Source organism: Papaver somniferum, chromosome 8 (genome assembly GCF_003573695.1).
Source record: "Papaver somniferum cultivar HN1 chromosome 8, ASM357369v1, whole genome shotgun sequence".
Lineage (NCBI taxonomy): Eukaryota > Viridiplantae > Streptophyta > Magnoliopsida > Ranunculales > Papaveraceae > Papaver > Papaver somniferum.
The window spans coordinates 131,030,054-131,045,277 of record NC_039365.1 but is presented as its reverse complement, the minus strand read 5'-3'; the positions used below and the strand labels follow the sequence as shown (position 1 = coordinate 131,045,277).

At 35.1% G+C, this 15,224-nt stretch overlaps 1 protein-coding gene and 1 long non-coding RNA gene across 3 annotated transcripts; one reads left to right on the top strand and one right to left on the bottom strand.

The window, feature by feature from the left end:
- Positions 1-2,115: 2,115 nt before the first annotated feature.
- On the bottom strand, positions 2,116-7,710 carry LOC113303067 (ubiquitin receptor RAD23d-like). 2 transcript variants are annotated; one of them, XM_026552054.1, is made up of 12 exons: positions 7,476-7,710; positions 6,661-6,822; positions 5,775-5,828; positions 5,407-5,462; positions 5,006-5,056; positions 4,314-4,494; positions 3,424-3,570; positions 3,266-3,334; positions 3,130-3,177; positions 2,932-3,038; positions 2,726-2,801; positions 2,116-2,521 (listed from the first exon to the last, which is right to left on the bottom strand). In XM_026552054.1, the coding sequence occupies exons 1-12, from the start codon at positions 7,539-7,541 to the stop codon at positions 2,408-2,410; spliced, it is 1,131 nt and encodes a 376-aa protein (XP_026407839.1). In that variant the 5' UTR covers positions 7,542-7,710; the 3' UTR covers positions 2,116-2,407. The 2 variants fall into 2 exon arrangements, with proteins under 2 accessions (XP_026407839.1, XP_026407840.1); XM_026552055.1 differs by having other exon boundaries at positions 4,314-4,491.
- A 317-nt stretch (positions 7,711-8,027) lies between these two features.
- On the top strand, positions 8,028-10,418 carry LOC113303068. The gene is made up of 2 exons (XR_003337286.1): positions 8,028-9,436; positions 9,632-10,418. It is a non-coding gene; the product is annotated as an uncharacterized LOC113303068 (long non-coding RNA).
- The last annotated feature ends 4,806 nt before the right edge of the window (positions 10,419-15,224 follow it).

Below are 15,224 nucleotides of genomic sequence, written 5' to 3'. Positions count from 1 at the left end.
TGTAATTAAGACTTTCTTTAACACCTTAATACTTAGTATTTCATCCCTCCTAGTTTGTAGGACCTAACTATTGGAGATGAAATTATGCTAAATGAGGGTCTAAAATTCTACGTGTCATGAGAAAATAAAACTTTCATCCTCTGTTAGAGATGCTCTTAGGGAAAACTACTTTAATTTTTTTTTCCAAACTCCTTTCTGCTTTCAAGAAAGGTTGTTATAAGTACTTTTATAGGAAAAAACTAATATCCCAAACAGGGCCTTAGCCAACTGATTGAGCTAACACGTCTAGAGGTTTGTCCATTATGTTTCATGGATAACCACAGTCTTATGTAACGCCCTTGGATGTATTCAAAGTGTCCGCGGGAAGGTTGTTCACGCATCAGAATGGTGATTGAATTACAACCGGAAAAGCTCAGGTATTTGCAATGTCAAGATTTCAACTGTCCATAGGAACCACATATGCTAGATGATGCTATGAAGATTAAAAAAGAAGAAGAAAAAAAAAATATAACACTCTGCAAAAACTTCAAATTTAAAGCCAAATTGAAGAAGGAGTTATTACACTGCAAGCACTGTGGATATGGAGATCACGAATACAAATATTGTCCACAGAGAATCATTGGATGCTCAAAGCCCGGTTGCAAGAATTTTATGCATTTGCGGACTTCTTATGAAGTAGACACGTATGGAAGGTTTATGGGAATGTCCTATGTGTTTTTTGGTCGACTGAGCTGATTGAAGTTGAAGGACAAATCGATTCACTATGGTATTATGTTCTTTAGTTTGTTGTTTATTTTGTGTTATTACGATTATCTAAAACCAAACATGCGGATGTCTTCACATTTGCACCATCAATATCATAAGTATTTTAATTTTTTCCTGGATTAAACATTGCACCACCAATCTCATAAATAAAAACATACTGCATTGAACAACCACATCATACATGAGAATACAAGAAATACATTAAAACAACTACTACATAGGCGTCAATTCTCGGCGGGTGGTGGAATTCCTAGGGCGATGTAGGGATTGTATTTGTGGAGCACCCAAAGAATGTTGAAACAAGTATGGAAGTCGAAATGACGACCGCCATGAGATACTTCCCACATCGCTAGAGTTCTGGGTTCCACTTCATGTTCGGCTTCACCGTTGAGCTTATTTTTGTGATTCTCTATTGAACTAAAACGATACGACAATAAGTGAGAATCACGCCCATTAATGTTCAGCGGTGAACATTCTATAAACTTTCTCCCAGAAAGTCAACGTCGATTCGGCTACATTACTTAAGACCGCATCTTGTGTGTGAAAAACAAAGGCTCTACAAATAGCTAAATCCTCTTGTTGAGTAAATCTAACAACACGAACTCTGGGAGGCATTTTTGTAGATGATTTGCGAGTGAAGAATGTGTGGATTTAGAGTTGAAATGAGGAGTATTTATAGAACTCAAAAATTATAGCCGTTGGATCACAAAAGTTTTCAGCCGTCCAGATTCAGTCGTTGGCACATTTATGAAAAACACGGCGCGTTTATAAAAAAACGCTGTCGTTTGAACTAACAACGGGCGTTGCAAAGACAAGCGCCAGCCTTAGTCTCTAGCTCGCCCGCTCTTCCATCACGCGCGCACTACATATTCCATCTCACTCAACAAACCAACAAATTTATTGGCTTGTATATCCATTTTTCATGTTTGTTGAGTCCATAGTGGGATAAAAATCAACAAACTCCAAATTTGTGGAGTCCATAGGAAGTGCTCTAAGCGAAGAAGCAACAACAAGGACGCATAAAAGTGTTTTATGATCCAGGTGAAATCCAACTGCCGAATAGGCGCACCATATGGTTACCATAGATTTCAACTTAATTGAAGGAAGTTCTGACTTATTTGAAGGTAGTTCAGGTGACGATAGATTATAGAAAAACAAATTAAAGAATACCAATCTAAAGAAGACCGACATGAAAAGTGCATAATCCATATGGCTGCAATAGAGGATTTGCAAATCCCAATGATTTACTCTGCTATGCAACCTCTCGCAATTGTAGATCAAAACTTCCACCTAGAATCAGCTTGTAATGCTACAGTAACATATAAACATCGTAAATGTAGGAAACAGAGAGGAAAAAAACAAAGAAAATGTTAATAAAACAGAGGGTATAAATTCATTTACATGTTAATAAATCCAGAAAAAACAGAAACACATTTTACGATGCATCTCTTAGTAATTTTCGTTTTCCAGGTGAAGAAACTAAAAACAACATAAGGAAAAAAAAGGAAAAGGGTACTCTAGTTGTACTCGATCCACATATCTAAACAACTAGGAGGTGGTGAATGAGGTTAAAAAAAGAAATAGAACTGGAAGCCAGAAAGATAAGGATAACCATATTAAAATTTCTGTCCCTCTCGTATAACTATTCGTACTCATGACCATGATCCAATAGATAATTAGCAGCGAGCTCCTCATTCTTGTTGCAGGCAAAGAACACCTCCAGTACAACCGCTCTATCAAAACCCATCGCCTCGAGCTACAACAATACAATATTTTCAACATAAATCATTAACCATGATGAATGCAATAAGCAACTCTACATTTGTTACTAAATTGACATATTTTTTCAACAGTCTCGGGTTGGGTGTAGTAGTTCCTATTGATAGATTAGACTTTACTGTTACCGCACTAATACTGCTGAAAAAGATCACATTCATCAAAATGGAAGCCGTAAACTTACACGTTCAATAGCTTGCTGCTCCTCAGGTGTGACAGCCACTTGTGGCATTGCTGCAGCTAGCTGTTCCATTATATTCCTGATCCATAATGAGCAATAAGATAATCGCCAGATACAACCTCAGCAGGAACTTCAACAAATATGTGTGTGTGTGTGTGTGTTGGTGTGAGGAAGAGAGAGAGAGAGAGAGAGAGAGAGAGAGAGCTTACTCCTCTCCTTCGACGGGTTCGTTGATAAGGCGAAGGAAATCAGTTTGATGCTCCTGAATGAGCCTCACCAGCTGAGGGTTTTGCTTCCCAAGCTCTTGAAGCATAGGCTGTAGATGAAAACAGCATTTATAAGTTACCAAAAAAGAATAATCAAAGAAACGGAGATATTTACAGGCTTCAATGAATAACATAAAAAACCTGCAAGATTTGTGGGTTCGCTTGCACCATAGCTCGCAGAGCTTGAAACTACACATGAAAAATAATTAGATAAGAACTCCCAAGTTTCAGGTGAGCTATTACCATGCAAATGACAAATCCCCTTGCAATTGCATACCTGTGGATTGGTGCGTAAGAAGTCTAAGTTACCTCCAGCAGCAGCATTAGTCTCCAAGTTGGGAAGGCCCTAATTGACAAATATATTGAGCTCAAATAACAAAGAACTGAGGAGAAAAAAATAAAATAAAATACAGTATACATATATAGGGTGCACACCTGTGGAAACAGATCTAATGGATTTGCATTGGGACCAGTAGAGGGAACCCCCAACTGAGCTGGTTCTCGAGCTTGGGCAGGAGGGAGTCCAGCTTGTCCAGCAGGAGCCTGGGGTGCAGGCACCACAACTGGTTGCTCGGGAATTCCCTAGTATAAGGAATAAACCAAATAGCAGAATTGTCAAATATTAGATAGAGGTCATTGAGCTATAAGGAATAAACCCAATATTTGACAAATATTAGTATAACCCAAATAGCAGGACAAATATTAGACAGCAGAATTGTCAAATATTAGTGCAAGGAATAAACCAAATATTTGACCTCTGTCAAATATTAGATAGAGGACAAATATTAGATAGCAGAATTATCACGGGAATTCCCTAGTATAAGGAATAAGACAATTTAGTCTAATTTAGTGTTCAGATGTGAATATAGGACTCTATAAAAATTGTCCATCCCAATTCCCGGAAGAAGTATAAGAAACTAGTGCAATGAGACAAAACATTGGTACAATTTAATTAGAGGTTAGTCAGTTAACATGGCGAGTTTAGAGAACCCTTGGTTTGTGATTCGTAGCTGCAGATCAGGGGGGGGGGGGGGGGGGGGGGGGGGGGGGGGGGGGGGGGGGGGGAAAGAAAAAAAAAAGACATTAAGCTTAACAAATTTCGAGCATACTTTTACAATTATGAGTAAGCACTAATCAATTCCAAAAGGCCGCAGCTAAAAAGGAAGATATGCTTTCTACCATGAAATGTTGCAATCGTTCATTCCCAAAGATGAATTACAAACAAGGACCTTAATTTGTACTTATCACCTACTAATAAATGAAGATAAAAAGAAGGGTACAAATTGGAGGTACTTCGTCTTAGTGACCTGTTAAAACTAACTTACCGAGTATAAATAGTCAACAGCTCTTTCAGGGTTGTTGAAAGCAGCGCGGAGTGCACGAACTACGGTATCTCTGTCCCAGGTCCCTCCTCCCATATCCAAAATCTCCTGAATAGTTTGCTCAAGGTTATTTCCTGCAACAAGATTCGATGCTGCTTGACCATATACATCTGATCCTTGCCTGCTTCAGAGCGTCATTGGTAAGATTGGGTAAGAGAGAGAAATGATGCAAATTAAGGAAAAAGACATCTGGTTAAAAGTTCCAATGCTCAAAAATGTTCAAAAATGCCAGTCTCAATTGTTAGGACATGGTAAACATCACTACAAGCTGTCTCCACCTTCTTTAACTACCCGCTTCATGTGCAACTTTTCTGTAATTACTATGTCTATAAATGATTTTTCTTACACATTTTTACACTTTCATCTGTGAGTACAAACAATCTAAAGAGTAAAGACCGAGTTTTTAGAAAAATAATGTCACGTTGATCAAGGTCCATCGCGCATTCCTAAATCTAACACATAATATGAGACACGCTTGTGATTATCTTTGTGTATATAGATGAGAGAGGGAGAAAGATTCTCACTGAGGTACGGGAACAGCTGCAGATCTGAGTAACCGGACATTCTAAGTAATACTAATACTATAGTCTATAGTGCCAGAGTAAGGAATTGTAAGACATCAGATCAATACTTACAAGGCAGTTGCGGAAGTTGGAACAGGAGCAGATGCAAGAGTAGATGGTGGTCTGTACAAAGAAGTAATTAATCACGTACCATCACATCATTAAAAAGGTAGAGAAAATGTCATGGATGATTATGTAAGTAAAAAATGGTAGCAAGGATACTACATAAGTTCAACTTTAACTTCAACTGTATGTGAAACCCACCAACTTTGAGAAAAAAATTCACATTATAATCCTATATTTTTATCAATTTCTGGAAATAATCAGATAACTAGTAAATAATTAAACATAGTTGTGCTACATGTATCATAACTCTTTCTAACCTCAGATATTTCAGAATAAATTAAACTAATTTAGCAATGACAAACTAAAAGGCATCCTAAATACCAAAATTATCAAAAAGTTAAACTCACTGAGGCAGGGCTGATGCTGGAGCCACAGCAGGAGGCACTGAAGCTGCTGACTGAACCTACACGTAAAAATGGCTCTTAAGACAGATTACAGTTGCGCATTATGTAGTCCATCAAACAACACATTGACTGATCTATCTGTAGATATAATTATAAGACAGCAAGAATTGGTTTTTTATGTAAGACTATACAACAATGGGATTTCTGGCTGTGTGTCATACTCAAGCCTTGAGAGTTTGTGTGGTTACTGCATCCTAAGGCAAACCATAAGTCATTTCCATTGTTATCTTGGTCAAACTGATGAGAAGCAATAGATAAACTGCATGCTAGCATAGTTTCTTTCAAAGATATACAATACATCATATGCCTACCTGACCAGTAGGTGTGGTTGTTGTAGTTGGAGTTCCACTAGATGAGCTTTTGGTCTGAAAGATGCATCACAAAAAAATTGAGTATAGGACATATAAGAAATATAATGCATGCCGAAATGCTGACGCAATGTGCTAATATAGTACCCGCTACACACGAGCAGATGAAAACGGTGAAACACTGTATGGAGAAGTACACAAGTTCTATGAAGTACTTTACAACACGCTAGCTTTCTTAACGTACATGCACAAAAGAATGGCTTATGTCCAGTCCTTCACAGAACAATCCAGGGTTTATGTGCCGCTCGTCAGCGGGTTACATCGCATTACCAATACCCACACAACGCTCATAAACCAAGATTGTCATAGTAATGAATCTCCTTAACATACATTCACAGAAATATGGCTTCTTGTCCAATCCCGCTAAGTACAATCCATTCATCTGTGACGGTCGTCACGAAGTTATATCAACAGGTTCTTCCACATTATCTGACACTATGCTCATTAGCCCAGTTTGTTATAGTAACGAAATTCCCTTAACTTTCTAATTGACAGATAGCATATTGCTCTAATAATTAAACGACTTCCACAATTTTACAAACCAATTTAACCTCAGTTTTCCCTCTCTCGATCAACTAAACTGCCATCTGCCTTTCTGGGTAAGTTAATATGCCCATCAAAATGCCGCAGGCCACAAATAAATGCACTAAAAGAGATACAGGAACACATAAGATGGCCAAGGAACATAAGCCATTTGCGCATTAGGCACATAACACCCACCTAGTGAGTACTAGCATACTAAATACAGTACAACAACATCTATTTAACACTACACTTCATACTTACAAAAGCATACACAAATATACACATCAATATACAGATGTATTACCTTAGTCAACATAATAACAAGAAAACTGTTCTCAACAACTTGGTTTTCAGCCAACGTTGTGTCATCTTTAAGAACTTTTCCCTGATGGATAAGCATTTGTTGTGAGGCGGGGTAAACATCTGATCCCTGAGAAGTTTCTATGCTTTTTTTGACATCAGACACCTGCAGAAGACATCTAATTTAAGTTTCTTGCTTTACTAATAATTTTTATAATTATGTTGATATTAGAAGTAAAAAGATGTAAAAGGGCCGATGGAAAAGTTGGATGGTGATATTGGGAAGAAAAATACTAGCACAAAAAAATAACCCAAATTGGATCACGTTGCTAGTGAGATGTAATCACAATTTCCAACCATTTATTCATAATGGTGTAAGCTATTATTTTCACCATACATATGAATCTCATTAAAATGTACACGATCAAAGAATACCATAAGCTCCACAGTACAGAATATAATATTTTCACCATACACTTGCTGTTCTGTTTTGCTATATATCCTCAGAATATAATAAAACTCGCTTAACATCAAATAGTAAATTAACGGGTAATCTGAGGGATTGTGAATCTGTCTGCTCGGTTTCATAGATACAGTGGGCCAACCTAAACAGAAATCAAACTCTGCCACCTAACTTAGCAATCTTCGTGGAACTTATCATAACTAGTTATCCTATGACAAGTCTAAACCCTAGCATTCCCGTGCCCGATACAAACTCGCAAAAATCATGAATAGGAAATCAAAATAATATAACCCTAATTACTGTAAAAGCAAACCCTAAAATCAAAAATAAAACAAACACATGATGATAAATTATACCTTATCATCAGGATTAACTTCTATATCGAACTTTGCATTCTTGAGATTTTTCACTGAAATCTTCATAGTTTAAATTTTATTTTTAATTCCTTGGAAAAAGAGAGGAGTAGAGAATATATACTGTAGTTTTGAAGAGAGATAGGAAACCCAAAGAGAGAAGACTAATGAAACATCCAAAATTCCAGAAGCCTCCTAATTCTCTTTTCAACGTTGTTTCGCCCCCCACCCCCACCCCTCTATCTCTCTCCTATATATAAAGAAACAAACAGCTAGATTTCTGTATTGATAAGGACTATGGCATTTATCTCGCGGGTCCAGTGGTAAGTTCCGGATGTTTGTTTAGCACCACGGTGAGCCCAGGCCAATTTAAAGTACCCCGTTGTTTTATACCCATAAAATTAATGCCGCGTTTTTTTAAAATTTGTTAAAATGCCCGGGCCCACATTTGAGTCAATAGTCGTTTATCAAGTCAAAAAAGACGAGTGAAATTACCTCACAATCCTATCATATTTAACTACCCTGATACAACACGCCTCTCTATTCATTCCTTCAGTCTCTTCCTCTTTCAGAAGCAGTGAGAAAAAAAGTCGTCGCCTTTTGTTGTTCTTTGATTTTAGTATGATTAAGGATATGATGGTTTTAGTTTAACTGGTATTGAAATCGATTGGATAAAATTAGTGAATGAAGGTGTTGTTGTCGTCGTTGTTGGTGGTACTGTTGTATTATGATTCTAGGGTTTGTTGGAAGATGAGGTTCTCTGAAACTGTCGATGCAACATGTTTGTAGGCCTTGATGAGTTGAAGAAGCGTATGAAGAGATAGTCCACAACAACAGGAAGAAGAAGAAGACAAAATCATGAATAGATGATTTCTAATGATTTAATTTTGGGAATTTTTTAAATTAGGGTTCTTGTGTTCTTCATGAGATTAATTGTTTTGATTTTATTCTATTCATTCATTCTGATTTTGAGTTGATTGAAGAGCATCCTGATTCTGTGTATTTAAGTTTTTTTTTTCTTTTTTGATTTGATTAAATTGATTCAATTTAAGATATGGGTTTGTATTAATTTGTGTGTGAATGTTTGTTTTGAACCTGAATTGAAACAATTGTTTAATTAGGTTTTGTATGATTCAATTTGAGGATTTGAATTGAGCAGAACTACAGAGTTAGGGTCTGATTTGAGTTGAGCAGAAATTCATGGGGTTGTGATGATTGTGCGGATGGTGAATGAAATTGTAGCAATTGATGACGATTTAGGGTTCTTAGAAGAAGAATCTGGGTCGATTTCATATTCCAGTGTTGAATTGATGATGTTTGAGCTCGTGGAAGAAGAAGGGAATTTTAGGGTTAGTACTGATTCAAGATTACAAGAAAGAAGTGGAGGTGTTACTGTTGCTATTGATTATTCAGTATGGGTTTGTGTTGGAATGGTTAGACAGGTAGAATATGAAGTGCAGATTTAGATGTATGTTAGGCCAGGGAAAAAAGAAGAAGAGATGAATCTTGAGTCTCTGGTGGGTTTAACTGAACTAGGGCTGAAATATTTTTGAGCAAGAAGATGGTGGTGATGTGAATCTGTTAATCTCAGGCTGAAGTTGTTGCAGCTTCAGTTTTAGGTGTTTAGTGGTGGTGCTGAGAACTGCTATGAATTGCAGATGGGTGTTATTGCTGAACTGCAGGTGATGATGGCAACATACATGTTTGTGGTTTATCCTGGTGGTGTTTGTTATCGTTGTGCTGTCATTGGTTAATATACTCATTTCATTACTGGCAGGCCTGTGCAATTTACAACAACTGGTGGCCAATGTTGGCAGGTAACTAGAAAAAACATTTAGATGGTTACTCTATTTCTTATGTGTTACTCTATTTCTTGTAGCTCTCATGTACGTGATGGTGCCTATGCCTTGTTTATTTTTTGGTGGTGGATGCATTGCATTCTTAACCAGCCGTGATGGTGGAGGGTGAGTCTATCTTATTCTTCAAGCACTTCAATTGATTTTTGTATTACCTTGGTGTATAAGAAAAAACATCATAATTCAAAATATGTATCTTGCATACCATATTTTACTAACTGAGTTGATCATTATATCTTACTTGAAAACAAATTCCTTCATAACTCATGCACTCCAACTGATGTGTTTTCATTTTTCATGCAGCTGGATGGATGCTGCAAAGTTCTTGATTTGAGCTGAAGCTGGTTGAGAATGGTTGAATTGTGGTAACGATGCAGGTGTTGAGAGATTGTGATGTTAATGGGTTGAGTTTGCAGGATGCAATACAAAGAAGCTGCAAATAGTTTTGTTTCTTGAGCTGAACTGAGAAGAATTGGTAGCATGAGTTGTTCTGTGAAGCTGGTTGTGTATGGACTGATTTACAAGAACTGATGCAATGATGCAGTTATACGGAGATGATGGTGGTGTTGGGTTGTAGTTGAGGACAATAACAAGTGTCTGCGATGCAGTGAAGTGGTGTTCAGATGAGGCAGAGAAAATTTGTGTTGGTTGTAGTTTGGTAGTGATGAATGAAAGTGTATGTACAAGGAATGGGATTGATTTAGCAGTTGAGCTCAATCTGAGTATGAGCATGTGGCTTGAATTGGATGAAGTTGCAAGTGGAGCTCAGCTAGGAAGTTATGCACTGCATGGCCTTGATTCCGATTCAGCTCTACCCAGTCGTAGGAAGGGCTTTTTAGACTTTTCGACGCTGCTACATAAGCGTTAATGTCTGTTAATTGTTGTTTACCGTTTTTTGAATAAAACGGCACTTTAACAAATTTATAAAAAACGGGGGCACGTTTTTAGTGTAATGTGAAAAGTAGGGGTACTTTATCAAAAAGCCCTTTTCTTTTTCCGTTTAACGCGTGCATTACAACCCCATGGTTGTCTACATTGGTGTAAGATAGGCCCAACAAAACAAATGATATAAAAAAAATCCAAAATCCCAGAACTGTCTGAAATACCCTTTATTTCTTACAGCCCAAAACTAACATAACAAGTAGACCCCTTTAATTTCCTCGATTCATTGTTCTTCTTTTTCCCATTCTCTTTCCTTTGCTTCTCAAAAATTAGAAACAGATCTACGAAATCGTTTTTTTTTTCCGTTTCAACTGAATAAGAATCGATTCACCTGGAACATAAGATTAGAAATCAAAATTGAAACAAATTATGGCCTAAAATCAAAGAGTATAAACCAAAATCAGAAAAGCTGGTAAAAATGGTGAAGAAAATGCTCAACAAGTGAAGAAGAAAGATGAATTGCACTGTACAACGATCAAAAATACTCCAAAAGGTAAATTGAATACTTTGTTTCATGTTCTTCGTAAATTATTAAGTGTTTGAACTAACATGGATCTGTTTATCGTTTTATCTATTGTTCGTAAACTGATCACTAATGTTGAATTTCTCAGTAAAATAATTGTTGGTTTATCTGTTTGGTTTCATCACCAAAACCTTGTTGGTGTGTTGATTAATTCTGATTGTTTTGATGAAACCATTGTTGGTTGCAGTATTTTCACTTTGTATAATTTTGGTTACAATCTCTGTTGGTGTGTTGATTAATTCTGGTTGTTGTGATGAAAACCATTGTTGGTTCCATTATTTTCACTTTTTTCTAATTTAGTTTCACCAAAATTTGTTGGTGTGTTGATTAGTTCTGGTTGTTTTGATGAAACCATTTTTTGTTCCATTATTTTCCCTTTGCTAGATCTGGTCTGGTTCCACCAAAACTGTTGGTGGTGTTAGTCTATTTTGGCCTTTTTGATGAAACTATATTTGGTTTCATCAGTTTCCCTTTATTAGATTTGGTTCCACAAAAACTGTTGGTGATGTTAGTTTATTCTTGTCTTTTTGATGAAACCAATTTTGGTTTCATCATTTTCCCTTTGTTATATTTGGTTCCACCAAAACTGTTGGTGGTTTTGGTTATTCTGGTTTTTTCGATGAAACAATTTTTTAAATTCATACTAACAATTTTCTTTTGCAAGTCTAAACATTGAGACATTTTTTTTGTAATTTCAGGGAAGATTGCGGACTTCATGTTTGTTATTACATGAAGAGCCTATTGAAGAGAAGTCATGAAGTCTCATGAGGAGAATACATCACCAAAGGTGGAAAACATGAGAGCATGGCTTTCCTACAAGACACTGGTGGAAAAACCACCAAAGAATTAGAAAAGAAGACACTATTGTCATTGCACACATAAAAATTAGTATAACATTAGCTAGTTATAATACTTGTAACAGCCTTTTGCAACATTATGTGTTTTCGTTAAAAATAATTATAATAGTAAAAGATTTAAATGTTTTATGAATGGTTTTAATTCTGATTATCACATTTATGTTTATTGGTGCCCTGCAACTTAAACCAAACCATGTTAATATACTGGATGTCCAGTGAAATATTATATGTTTAACTGCTTTATGATGAAACCGGAAAGGGTTCCAATATATTTTTGTTCTAATATAACAGTAAATATGATGAAACCAAAAAGGGTTCCAATATATTGCAGGTGAAACCAAAAAGGAAAAGGGTCGTATCACGGCTTAATCTTGTAACATGTAGAAAAATGAATCTTCTCCGTTCCTAGAGTTTTGGACTAGGAAGTGGTCTTGATCCTGATTTAAAGTCTTAATCATAGAATGTATTTTTAACTTAGACCTAACTCCATATAACAATATTATGACTCGTTATACAGGGTTCATTCCTAGCTTTAAGAAACACATACATCAGAACTGAGGATTTTAAGATTTAAATGAAAAATTATGATATATTTCTAGGAAGGAAATGTTTTCATGTTCAAAGACACAAGTGTAATTACACCCAAGTATTAAACTACAACAAAAAAACACACCAAACATAGTTTGATATATTGTACTAAACTACTGCAATATGGTCTAACAAAAAATCTCAAATAAATCACTAGTCACTTTAATTACTTGGGTAGTAATGTGATTTTTTTTCCATCCATTGTTCATATAGGTAGAATCAGAAATCCTACATATATATGTTTAGGTGATAACAAGCAATATGCTTAAGTGATTTTTTATTTTTTTCATAGTAGTAAAAATGATGAAACCAAAAAGGGTTCCAACAATGTTACAGGTGAAACCAACAGGAAAAACTTAATCTAAATGAAAAATAATGAAACATCAGCAGAAAATTGACATGTTTAACTGTACAAAATATAGACAAGAAAACAAATGAACAACAACAGTCAAACAAAATGAATTCTAAAAACATATTAAGGTTTAAAACATCAATTGAACAATGTCGGAGAATCTTCACGACGACCACGTATCGTTTTCATAAGCTGGAATCGTGTTTGATGGAAATTCGACTACTACTACGATTAGATCACTTTGAAGATGATGGACTTAAGATGATAATCCGAAGGCTTAAACTGTAACATCTCTTCTAAACGAAAGTCCTTCAATTTCTTCAACACTAAAAAGTTAGTCTTTAGATACAGTTCGAAGGATTGTTATCTACAATCTCTTGACTACTTCAACTATTCTGAAACCAAAATGAGATCTCAAAATCAATTTTGGAGATGATTAGATATAAAATTGAACCTAAAAAATAGTTTATGAATTGAAAAGATTGATGAATTAGGAAGAATCAGATTTATATGAACCCTAAAATCTAAATACATGAAAAAATCAGTAAAAAATATCTCGAATTCTCTCGGAAAATATGATCTTCATAATCTCTGAATCTGTTTCCTCCAAAGGATCGTGTATACACATGGAAGGGCAAGATTAGAATTATGAAATCTAATAAAAACTAAATTTAACGATTTTAAATGGAAATGAGGTTTTTGTTCCATTTTTATTTGATATGGTTTTTATGGTAGCCACATAATATGGATGGAGTTTTGGCAACTCAAATAGTATTAACCTGGTTTTTTAGAGATTATTATTTAACTATTTGGACTCAAAAATATGCGAGCCAGTGGCTTGACCAGTTAGAATTTTTTATTTCCTGGTTTAAATGGGTCTGAGTTAAGGGTTAGGTCTTAGTCAGGTTGCAAATCAAATATGACTTAAACTAAAAAATGAACGGTTTGATATCTGACTCATGCCGAAACAGGGGCCTAGTCAGCAAACAGTAAATACGTTAGATATAGGGTTTTTAGATTAGTGTAAGGAGGGAAATAATGTACCACTTTCCTAAGTTACTTGGGGGCGCCAACTTGGTTTTTGTGTAGATGATGCAGGCGAAGACCTAAATCTTGACTTTGACTTGGTAGAACTTCAGGATTTAGCAGGGAGAATAAAGTTTACAAAAACATACGCATTTTTTCCTTTTTTCTCCGTCTTCTTTATCATTTAAAGAAAGGTTACGTGTTTTCCCCTTTTGATCTTGAATGTGTTCCAGGTGGAATTTTGCGAGCCCTTAAGAGGGTTTCTCTTTAATTCAAAGGTGGTTCTATAGTAGTATCTTTTCGCTTTGATTTTCATCCTCAAATGAAACTAAGTTTACAAATTACACAAATCAAATGAACTTGGAGTTTCATTTATAATTCAAAACATAAGGGATTTTTAATCTACCGACGCCAAAATAACATTTTGAGAAACAAATGGATGATCTAACCATCCCAATCTCATCCTACCAATAGACATCTGAAGGCCGTGGCATTTGTAACTTCTTTCATTATGAACCTAAATTTATTAATCAATACTCCCTCCGTTCCATTTTACTTGATGTTGTAAGTTTTTCACGCAGATTAAGAAACAACATAGAGACTAATTTTTTTCTAATTTTGCCCTTATTAATAGCTTTCTAAAAATTTAAATCACCTAGTTTTTAGTTTCAATATTTATTATAAATTACGAAACCCATTGCAAGTTACTTGGGATAGAGTATTTATCCTCCATGGAGTGGATTTAAAACTTAGAATAATTATCCATATACTAATTCCAATAAAAATTAATGGTATGGTATGATTCCAAAGCAAGGGAAAATTAGTGAGAATTTGGGAAAAAAGCTTAAACTCTCATCTATTTTGGAACATAAAAAAAACCCTAAAACATCAAGTAAGATGGAACGGAGGAAGTATATTAATTAAAATATTAAATGCTGAAATAAACAAAAAATGTGTGTGCCATATCTATCACGGTTACAAACACATAAAAAAATCCTTTAGGATTGGATCAAACACAAGCAGGGGGTTAAAAAACCTAACCGTACACTTACTATTTTGTCAATGTTTTAAAGTATAAAATATTACAATGAAATTATACACTATTACTAAAGTATTTCGGTTGTGGATTTTTGGTGATGCATATAGATAATTTTATTATGTATGCATGAACATTATTCTAGCTTGAAACATATATATATATATATATATATATAACTCTCTTAGAATTGGACGATGTATAATGTCGAAAAAAATATATTTCATTAGTAGTAGGTCAGATTGAAGCAATATCGTCATGGCATGGGTTATTTTTAGTTAATTATAACAACAACTACGTTACGATTTTACTTTTAGAAAAATGAGTAATGGTTTAAAAATTATAAAATAATTAGTACAAATTATAATTTAAATTCGTGATAAGAGCAATTGGATATCGTCTACATTCATTCTTCGTGAGACATACCTAGTCTTATAATTAAAAAACTCAACCTTATAATTAAGAAAAATTGTTTATGTTAATAATAGGCTCCAGTTGTTTGTGAAACACTACTGATCTTTATTCATGATTGCCCTATCTTTCTGTTGATAAAGGATTTTTGACAAAACCAA